Source organism: Hemibagrus wyckioides, linkage group LG02, assembly GCF_019097595.1.
Source record: "Hemibagrus wyckioides isolate EC202008001 linkage group LG02, SWU_Hwy_1.0, whole genome shotgun sequence".
NCBI classification, from domain to species: domain Eukaryota; kingdom Metazoa; phylum Chordata; class Actinopteri; order Siluriformes; family Bagridae; genus Hemibagrus; species Hemibagrus wyckioides.
This window is the reverse complement of record NC_080711.1, coordinates 13,160,075-13,171,471: the sequence shown is the minus strand read 5'-3', so window position 1 is coordinate 13,171,471 and position 11,397 is coordinate 13,160,075. Positions and strand designations below refer to the sequence as shown.

Genomic DNA, 11,397 nt, shown 5'->3' with positions numbered 1-11,397 from the left:
AGAGCTGCAGTTTTGGAGATGCTCTGATCCAGTAGTCTCACAATTTGGCCCTTCGTCAAACTCGCTCAAATCCTTACACTTGCCCATTTTTCTTGCTTCTAACACATCAACTTTGAGGAAAAAATGTTCACTTGCTGCCTAATATATCCCACCCACTAACAGGTGCCATGATGAGGAGATAATCAGTGTTATTCACTTCACCTCTCACTGCTCATAATGTTATGCCTGATCGGTGTATTTATTGTCAGCAAATCCCCTTAGTCATACATTACTGTGTATGATTTAAATAATGTGGCAGTATTTAGACCGGTGACCCTCACTCAGTAGCTCAATGCCACAGATGCATTAGAGTCTCTGTGTTAAGGTTGTGAGTTCAAATCCCAGATCCACCAAGCTGTCACTGAGCAAGGCTCTTAACCCTCAGTTGTATATAAATGGGATAAGCTCTGGATAAGTGTGTCTGCCAAATGTCATAAATGTAACTGGTTCAAGGCTTGAGTTATAAAATTACACTACAAGAAACAAGTTTACTATATAGACATTGCTGTTTAGTTTGCTTTTGTCCAAATTAGTCCTGCCTGCTTGATCCTGCTTCACACTGTGAAATAATTATTCAGAGCTTTATCACTCAAATTTTCCTCTTGTATCATGACAAGACTTGAATTGAGCTCATTCTAGATTCTGCCATCTAGTGGTTAAGAGGTTACATGGCATCTAATTTGTTTTAACATGGACAGTCCATAAGCGTGAACACCATGGACAAAAGGATTGATAAGAAGTAGATTTATTGCAGTGATGTACTTAATGACAGCTTGCAAATTCATGGCATTTTCATTCTTTCTTTGTATAAAAAAACTATTGAGGTTTGCTGCTGGTTTTTGAGCTCATGCTGTGGTGCTACATCACTTCATTTAGACTAAAACATTTGATGGAAATGACAGTGCTCAGACTTACTTTCTCTACTTTTAGAAAGCTGCTGCTTTATACAGTATTATATATACATATATATATAAATAATTACAGCATTAGTAAAAAATGTTTTTTTTTGGCTGAACGTCTAGCAGCCAGCTCTTTCATCTGCTGTTCTCATTCAGCACCAGTGTATGACAAAGAGTGATGGTTTATTTTATAATGTCTTTTAATATTAGACACCCTCATTACAGCAGCTGATTTCTGAGAAACTAAACACAGTTCCCTCAAATCTCCGGGAAAAAACGTCTATTTTCAGCATGCCTGACGTCCTCTACATGAATGTTTCTGTGTTTTTATTTTCTTTGGTGCCACCTCAGCTTGGCATAAGGTCATGTATTTATTGCTGACCCAATGATACTGCATTAAGTCGTAATATTGGTTGTATGAATATACGCCGATCTGTCTATATTTACTTCTTTTATAACTTTATAACTTCTTTTATAAACATTATATAGTATATGTAGCATAAGCATATTTGTAATAAGTTAGAGGAAGATAATAAATGATAATAGGAATATGTTCCTATTAGATTTTTTTTTATTGCATCAATAATATAATGTGGATTCAACAAGGTGGTTGTTTAAGTGGGTTTGTTTAACTCGGATGAAAATATTTCTGTCTAAATAAGTTGAATGCATATAGTAGGAGTAGTGAAGCCCCTATTTTATAGCATTGTAAGAAATAACAAGTGCTTTTTAACATAAAAAGTGTACGTTGATTTACATTTAAAACTTAAAGCCATGATTCAAACACTATTTAAGGTTTGGTTTGGTGAGAATATGGGACTGTGATACTACAGTGAAGACTATGTTTGAGACCTTAGATATAATTGATCTAGAAACATGTTTATATTTATTTGTTAGTGTAGTTATATTTCAATCAATAGTCAGTTTAAGGACAGTAGCAGAGGAAAATAAAAAAAAAAAAGGTCAGACGTACATAGATCAGACGCAGGCACAATGTGTGAACCTCTTAGAAACATCTTAAAAAGACCAGCTTCATATCCTTCATAATTCATGAACATCATGACACATGCACCTACAAGACATCAGCGAGAGATCCACCAGAGACAATTTGATAGATTTTTATGCAGGTTTATACTGATTTTAATTTTCCTAATCTTAGTTTTTCTTAAGATATCTAAGAATTTTGTGTATGTAATCAGTAGTTATTACTTTTGTGAAAATAAAATCTGTAGGGTCTGATGGCTGCTAAAATCTGATTGGAGAAATTGTCTAAAATTCATTCCTAAACAAAACATTCCTAAACATTCCTAGCTTTGTGTACCATGACCCTTAGATTGTTTAAGATTTCTGACATAAAATAATGTAATATTTATCTAATAAAATATAAAACATTCTAATCCACTTTAGTATGAAGCATGTTTGTCCCATTGTGTGTTCATTTCAGATATCGGTCCCAGAGAGATCCTGCTACTAACAGACAGCAGGGGGCAGTACAGCATAATCTCCATGAACTCTTCAGAACCAGACAGACTAACATTTTGTGTATGTATGTTTACACACATCTGGATCTGGATCAAATACAGCTGGCATATTGTTAAAATACTTAAAATGCTTAAGCCAGTGTGAAGGTTTGTAAACACGGTTAACTTGATTCCATTTAATAAGTTTCACAATGTTCGGTCACAGGTAGCTCAAAGGGCAGAGCATCGTCATCTTCCATAACTGCTTTATTCCTGCCAGGGTTGGCAGAGATTCAGAGCCAATCCCAGAAACACTGGGCACAAGGTGGAAAAATTTACCCTGCATGAGTTGCCAGTCCATCACAGGGCATTATGCACACGTGTGCATATGCATGTTATGCATACATCTATGGCCAGTTTAGTGAATCTAGAAGGGGGAAAGCAGGGGTGGGAGAAACCAGAGGAGAATGACATGGACAGACCGTGTAAAACTGCACGTAGACAGTAAAATTAGCTGTACGAAAGATGAAATCATGTTTTATGAGCTTGAAAATGAGCCAAAGCTAGACTATTAATTATATCTACGTTCAGAAAGCCAAATCTACAATTTTTTTATACTCTAGAGGCAGAGAATTTAGGAAATGTAGAAAAATGTGTTTGAAATGTATTACATACTTATTCATGTAAGCAGACCAGATTAAATAACTGCAGAACTACAGTACATCACTGTCATTCAAGTATTTTCCATAACTGTTACTGCTTGGAAAGATTACCTGATGTTTGTGCGTGTGTATGCGTGTGTGTGATTAATATATCTGATACTGATACACACACCAAAAAACCAAAAAAAGAGAACATGACACAATATATTTTATTCCATAGCTTTTATACGATTTAGATTACTTTTCAGGTCACATAATTAGGGAAACAAAACAGGCAATAAATACAGACATAAGAACATCTCACTATGAATACAATTCAAGTAAAAGCTCTGCCGTTACTTTAAGTCACTAATAAAATATTTACAATATTTAGACCTTGAAAGACACAAGCAACTTTCAACGTAGCACAAACATATGGTTCAGCTTCCCGATATCCATCTGAATGGATGAAGAATGCAAATGTCTATGGATTTTTAAGAAAAGAAGATGTTTGTATTGTTTTATTCTTTATATGCCCCAGATCCAGTCAAGTGTCATTCGTTCTGTCATGCATTTTAGAAATCATCTATGATATTAATTTATATTAAGTATCTTTAAAGCAGGTATTCTGCAAACCTCTATGGTTGTGCTGTTAGAAGCTGTGTGCCCTTGACATGTCCTCTTTGATATTAGCTAATAATGTATGGACATGTAGAGAAGCATATGAATTGAGGTCCATAACATTGAAATTATTCACATTTGTCGAGACTAACATTGGCCTCTGTGGTAAAGGGATTGCAAAGTCAGGGTGGTGAGGAAGCAATATGAGAATAAAGTGTTGGCACAACTTGAATTACCATGTATATTTATCCAAAGTGATTTAGCAGAGCAGTTGCAAATAAAGTGTCTCTCTCAGTCTTGTGATTTAAACTGTCCAGTCCCACAAGAACAAAAAAAAGTTTCTGTTTATTCTTCTATCATCTGCCTTGCTAGCAGATGCAATAGCACATGGCAAATATGCTACAAAGCACAGCAAAATGATCCAGATGCTGTCCACCGTATCCACCGTTTTCTTTTCATTCTCTCTCTTAGATCCGTTTGATGGTGTTTTTTTTCTCCGAACTCTGTAAGGAGCTGATCTCCCAACGCCGGAAAGTGCTGCCTCTCATATCAGTCTGGCCAGTGGTGAGCTGATAGATCTTTCTGAGGACCGCTCGCCGCAGCAAGATGTAAACCCATGGGTCCAGGATCTGGTTACATGAAGCCAGACGTACTCCCATCACCATCAGTTTCTTATAGTACATGTCATCCTTCTGGCAGTGGCTACTGTGGCCATTTGTGACTGACATCAAGCCAAAGATCTGCAACACACAGAATATAGCAGCGCTCATTAGGCTGTGGCAGAAAGGCACAAAAACACAAGCCATGGATGCAAATGTGTAGATTGTTTGGCCTGGATTAAATTTAATGAAAGCCAAAAGATTGATGTTCGATTTATTATTTGAAAGAAGAATAGCACTGGATGTAGTGTTGACCCAGTATTTTTTTTTTTTTTTGTAGAAATTATTTAGAATAGAACAGAAGCTTTTATTTGTCACATATACATTACAGCACCATGAAATTCTTTCTTTGCATATTCCAACTTTGGGGGTTAGGGTCCGAGCACAGAGTCAGACATGATACAGCACCCCTGGACCAGTGAGGGTTAAGGGCCTTGCTCAAGGGCCCAACAGTGAAAGCTCGATAACCCAGAACCTTAACCTCTTCAGCCATCACTTCCAACCTCAAAATGTAAGTATACCTAATACTTCTAAACAATTATAAATTATAACGTTTTTTTAACTGACACAAATGTACCAGACAAACATCTGGATCCTGATGGGAGACATCTAATTAGTTACAGGTTTGATAATAAATCAGAGAAGGTGGTAGCAGCTACAAAAACCTTTTTGTTCCATATTTAGAAAGACAAGGCATTTTAAATGCTTTAATTTAAAAACATCTGAACACAAATTGTGCAGACAAGAGCTTCATCTTAACGTTCACATCAACCAGAAAAAAAGGGGGGGAAGGCCAGACAGGCTGTTTTGAATATTTCAGTAACTGCTGATCTCCTGGGATTTTCACACATAGCAGTCTCTAGACTTTACAGAGAATAGTGTGAAAACAAAAAACATCCAATTCTGGGGGTGGAAATGCCTTGTTGGTGATAAAGGACAGAGGAGAATGGTTTGAGCTGACAGGAAGGCCACAGTCACTCAGTAACGCAGTGAGCATGGAATCTGTCTGTACAGTGGGCTCAGATTTATAGAAACTAAATATCTGAAGATTGGAAAATGACATCTGGTGTTTTTCAAGCTTCATCTGCCCAGGTTTGATGAGTTTATACCCAGTGTAGCCTCAGATTTTTGTTCCTGGCTGACAGGAGTGGAACTCTGCTCACTTTGTTGTTTTCCCTGCATGACTGGCTGATTGGATAATTGAATGAATGCACAAGTGTTCTTAATAGAGTGGGTGGTGCGTGTATATAGCATTAAGGTGGAAAAAAATATTTTTTTCCAACTGTGATTGTGAAAATATCCAAAAATAAGTAAGTACACTATATGGCCAAAAAAGTTTTAAATGCCTGGCAATCACATCCATATGTGCTTGCTGAACAAACATCCCATTCCAGTTCCTTTTAGTTCCTTCTATGGTGTTACAATACCCTGCAATATTCCAAGAAAGCTTTCCATTAGATTTTGGTGTGTGGCTGTAGGGATGTGTCCATTTAATCACAAGAGCATTAATGAGAATGAGTAGGAAGGACTAGGGTGCAGTGTTTCACTTTATCCCAAAGGTGTTCATTGGGGTTGAGGTCAGGGCTCAGTTCAGGACACTTTATGGAGCTGGAGCAGGTTCGATCAACCTATTATGTCCAGTGAAGAGAAAAAAGTAATGCTAGACAGTACAAAAACAGTCTAGACAATTGCATTTTAGCAGCTTTGTGGCAAAAGGACCAAAATGGGCGTGATGGTCAGTTTTCCAAAAAATCTTTGGCCATATAGTGTAAGTGGATCATTTTGGCTTGTAATAAAACATGAGGATTAATTTCAGCCTAAAGCAGTAAAAAACCTTCATACTAAATTATCCTTCACAGAAATGTGTACAACAATAATTATACTAAAGGACTACCAAGGTTTTTAAAACCAACCAAACCAAAACAAAAAACCTTATGAGTCAGTATTTCCTGAGTTTTTTCACTGCCCAAGCACAAACATTTTAAATGAAAGAAAGCCTTGTTGGTTAGCTGAGATCAGGGAGGTGTGTTGGAAGCAGAAAAAAAGAAAACAAAATGTACAGTGTAGTTGCACTTGATCAACAGAATTAGTAAACACTCTCCCAAGGGCCACTTTCCAGTTCGAAATAGACTTGGCAACAACACTCTGAAATAATATATTAGTCATAGTTACAAACTTAGCCACTGATTTGTCCATGATTATAAATAATTTATTCCACTCAGGAGCATTAAACTGTGCAGTACAGACACACGCAAAAGACACAGGTGTCTTATTAGTAGTCTGACAAATCCTATAAATCCCCTGCACTCGCTCTGAGATGAGTCACATGCATTCCACCAGAGTGTTTTGTAATCAGTAACTGGAAATAGATATTCATTCATGCATCTTCAGTAATTGCTTTATCCTAGACAAGGTCGTGTTGGATCAGGAGCCTCTTCTGTTAATGCTGGGCACAAGGCAAGAGAAGTCATCCATGATGGGATGCCAGTTTATCACCATGTACACACACACACACACACCTAGAGGCATCTGAGCATAGGCAATCTGGCTATCTGCCCAGTACCACAGTGCTTGCTGGAAGTAGATGTTTATTATTGCAATGATATCAGACTCATATGTGTACGGTTTTTAAAAGTTTTATTTCACTTTCCAGTTTTACACTCCAATTTTAAATAGGATAACCACATTTCCAGATAGAGATCTATATAAATCAAGGAGGTTGTTTATATATAACACAAGTTTCAAGTTACTTGGTTTCAGTAAGCTTGGTTTCAGTAATGCCATGTAAACCTCCTGTTATTTCACACCATCTGTTTCCTAGAAACTACTTTTACTATTTTTAATTTGGAGTGTTGAGCAATAGTCAAGACTTTATATTCTGATATAGTTCTCAGTTTAAGCGTCTTAGGCTGCTTTTACGTTGCAAACGAATTTTCTTTCAACGACTTTAAGGATCAGATATTGTTGTGTGCATGTAAATCAGAATTTTTCATATCAGATATGGGCCACATTCCAATGTGGTTCTAAATCTGGATCATATCAGACATCTGATCATTTGACTCGGAATGCTCACATCTAAATGTCCTATTAATTCTGAAGTTATCGTCATTGTGACTTTTTTGGCTAGGCCAAAATTCATAATTTGGTGCTATTGTGAGTAGTGAATCATATGGGGCGGTCAGTGGATTTCAGATTTATTAATCTTTCTTTTTAATACATATATTAAAAAAAACCTGTCAGGTGTGTACAGAAATCGGGTTGTGTAATGAGGCCATGGCAGAGCACGAATACAGTTTGCCCTGGCTCCACTTCCAGAGGAAATTAAAGTCAAAATACAAAGATGGTAATACAGATGATAATTGCACTGCAAACAAGAGATTCCCTTTCTACAAATATATAATGAGAAGTAATGATGTAAACAAAGGAATCTGATATAGGTCAGGTCTTGTGCAAATGCAGTCTATAATGCTCTATATTTTGTTGTCCAGCATTTAATGCAAACTTCTTAAGTGCTTTTTTATAAATAGAAATTTATTTTCTGGTTTTAAGTAAAGCACGGTCATTAAATGCAAATATTAAACAGTACACTGTAGGCTGCTGAGTATATAGATTACATATGTCCAAATCGACTTACCAGCAGGGGGCTCCAGCAAATACAGGAAGTGATCATGATTCCCAGGAGCTGTGCCACCATCTCTATGTCATGAGATTTTGCTGTCCTGCGGTGGCAATTCCTTCTGCGCAGGCGTGCTCGCACCAGGGTGATGCCGCTAATCGTGTTGCATACCAAGGACATAGCCAGCGAGCCCAATCCAAATGCTGAGAATAACAGCAGGAAGGCTACATCCGTGTCCTTAGTTTTCCCTAATACCCTTATAAAACACCAGGTACCTGGGTGCTGATAGGTGTACTCTCCCAGCCTGACAGCAGGCAGCAAGGCCACAGCTAGTGCTGCCAGCCAGATCAGCACCAAGGCCATCTTGGTGCGAGTTCCTGAGACAAGACGAGCATGAAGAAGTGGCTGTGTGACACCCAGGCACCGCTCTGCTGCCATGGCGCTGCCCAAAAAAAGTGGACACAAGCCGAAAAAGACCATACTGCCACCTAAGAACTGGCAGGTGGCATCTGCATGGGTTGGAGGACTCGTCCCTATGCTGTTCGAGTAGAAGTGTAGTACCACAGCACCAGGGATGATATGACCAGCCAAGTCTGTGGCCACCAGTGAGCTGGCGAAGAGAAGGAAGGTTGCTTTGGAGCGTCTGCGCAGACGTGTATATGCCTTGGCCAAAATGAATAGTGCTATGATATTGGACAGCACACCCAAAGTCATGGAAAGGCCAGCGACTGCAGGGTTTTTGGCCGATCTGTTTGTCAGGTTGTCACTATGACCCACGTTTGCCACTCCCACCACAGCCTGGGTCTGATTAGAGAGGGGTGATATGGTGCTGGCCCATGATGTGTTGCAATGATGCAGGGATAACATCTCCACAATGAGAGACTACAGATGAATCTCAAGGAAAAACACAGCTAGGGAGCAAAAGAAAAGGCAGAAGATCAACACACTGTCCCAGAACTAGTGTTTGATATTAAGTGATTCAGTAAGAATAGGTAATTAGAATATATAACTGTTTTAATGCTCTGTATATATATATATATATATATATATATATATATATATATATATATATATATATATATATATATATATATACACCCTTTGTTGAAAATGCTAGTTATGCTGTGTCTGAACCTGCTTTAAAAATTTATGTGCAGGTTTATATAAAAGTAGATACTGCAGATACTGCAGTTTAGTTACAACTGTATTCCATGTGCACTGAGTATTCCTAAGTAAGAAACAACCACAAACTTGAAAACACGGAATCACCTGAATGTTTTTCACATACATAAATGATCATTTATGTCTATAAGTCAAGCTGATTTCCTTGAGGATTAAATTTGTCCTGACCCCTGTCAAAATCTTGCTGAATAAAACTTGCTTGTAATTAATAAAGCATTGAATGAAAATGTTATTCTTGGAAGTGTTTTGCTGATATTTTCACACATCACTGATATGAAGGGATACAATTTAATAGAAGTAAGAACATTCCAATGGGCTAAAGACCTTCTGACCAAAACATGCTTGTCAGAAAAGTGTATTGTAATTCACTGAGACATAGCCATTTAAGGCAACTTTAGGGCTCTAGATTAATTTCCTAAAAAGAAAGTTTCACTGACCCTTATAGAGGTTGAGTAAGCAGTAAGGGGTCAGACCCAAATAGCTTATATTAAGTGTTTCGGGGGAATATTAATGTGTGTAATCTATTTAGGAAAAATCCATATTCATTCCATAAACGCAGACCTTTTTTCGTAACATCAATGGCCCTTAAAACAAGTCACATTTTGTTTACTACGCTTTAAGAAATAGGAGAATTATTTGTACACCACTTTATTATTTTATTTAATTCAATGCCACTTTTTTTAAAAATATAAATATTTAACTTTGCTCCAAACTAATCCAGACTCTCTTGTGACTTCCCGTGCATGCAATCGGGCCGCCAGTCAAAAAATGCTGAACAAGTTTCAACACCTCAGTGTCTTGCAGAGGAGAACACCATGGACTCTCTGAAATTACATTCACAATAACAGATCTGAATATTCGCTGTGTCTTTGCAAACACATGTCTGCATTGTTAAAACTCTGTTATTACCACCAGCTAAAAAAGAGAGCTCTCATGCAGTCAGCCAACCTGAATATCTCACACCATGAGTGCATATAAGCTGTTAGGATAAATAGTCCAAGAAACTAATTAAAATAGTCACCATGTTTTTACTTGTCCTAGACATTGTTTGAGAAGTACTAAATTGTCTAATTTGGTTTCTCCATGTTGTTTGGGGTCCATTTTTGTATCAGTAAGACAGAGCCCGTACCTGTGAAGTCTAGACTTTTAAAAAGTTTCACTTCTTTGTAGAAGAAAAATAAAGACAGGGGTACAGATGTAACACATCTGGATAAAAACTTCGATCAGACAAATGCAACAGAGTAAGTGAATCCTACTTAACCTACCATTTGAGGTATTTATCAAGTCATATACGGCTTCATCCCACCTGAAAGAAAAAAGCGGAAAATAAACAATCCCAAAAACATGAACTCCTTCTTTTCGGAAAATTTTTTTTTTTCAGTGTCCAGTTTTCTTTAGTTCATTATATAAAGTCCAGCTTCTAGAGAAAATTGCATTCAGAAACAAACGAAGCATTCTCCTCTGTAAAGTGATCCTCATTTTCGGGAAAGAGCCTCTTCTCTAACAGCACGAGCCAAACGCAACTGTAGAGGAACGGATCAGTGGGTTCTCCGCAGGGCTCGTGCTCCAACCGCGCGCGCGCTGACCAATAAGCTGCACTTTCAGGAGATCCGGCGCTTTTATACTCAGCGCACCAGACGCACGCTCCTGACCAGTGAGGTTTTATATAACAGTACTGTGGCGTACATCGTCAAAATAATAAGAAATATAGCCCAACTATATTATGCGTTTTGCCATTTCTTCGCCATGTTCATGTTTATTAGACTCCGATCAGTGAGCAAATCGATCAACATCTGCAAACCGGAAATAGTTTGAGGATCTTATGACGACATAAATACACACACATGTATATGCACATATATACATGTGAGGAGTCCGTTTTTTTTATTTGTTTTTTTTTTTAGATAAATGCCAACTCAGTATTGGCTCCATTATTGTTATCCAGTTTAATTGGTCTAATGGGTTGAATGGGTTTAAATAATCTTGGACTTGGTTTAGGAATAAATTGCAAAATGCACCCATTGACCACTATTTTGGGAATAGCCCGTGTACATTCTTGCAGCTATCCAATCATGGGGTAACAGCACAATGTAGCAAATCATGCAGATAGAGATCAAGAGCTTTACTTAATGTTCACATGAAAAATAAGAACGAGGAAAAATGGCATCTTAGTGGCTTTCATCATGACTTGCCAGTGGGGCTGATTTAGATGCTTCCGAAACTGCTGATCTCCTGGGAGTTTGACATACAACAGTTTCTAGAGTTGGTGCAAAATAAAAA

At 37.7% G+C, this 11,397-nt stretch overlaps 1 protein-coding gene across 1 annotated transcript; it reads right to left on the bottom strand.

The window, feature by feature from the left end:
- Positions 1-3,262: 3,262 nt before the first annotated feature.
- ptger1b (prostaglandin E receptor 1b (subtype EP1)) lies at positions 3,263-10,844 on the bottom strand. Its single transcript, XM_058375746.1, has 3 exons — positions 10,383-10,844; positions 7,954-8,846; positions 3,263-4,400 (listed from the first exon to the last, which is right to left on the bottom strand). The coding sequence occupies exons 2-3, from the start codon at positions 8,800-8,802 to the stop codon at positions 4,128-4,130; spliced, it is 1,122 nt and encodes a 373-aa protein (XP_058231729.1). The 5' UTR covers positions 8,803-8,846; positions 10,383-10,844; the 3' UTR covers positions 3,263-4,127.
- Between the last annotated feature and the right edge of the window lie 553 nt (positions 10,845-11,397).

Excerpts from the sequence above, each read along its gene's own strand:
- ptger1b (XM_058375746.1), bottom strand. The coding sequence starts at position 8,802 with ATGTTATCCCTGCATCATTGCAACACATCATGGGCCAGCACCATATCA. Across the intron at positions 4,401-7,953 it reads TTTGCTGGAGCCCCCTGCTG|ATCTTTGGCTTGATGTCAGT; the intron begins GTAAGTCGATTT and ends TGTGTGTTGCAG.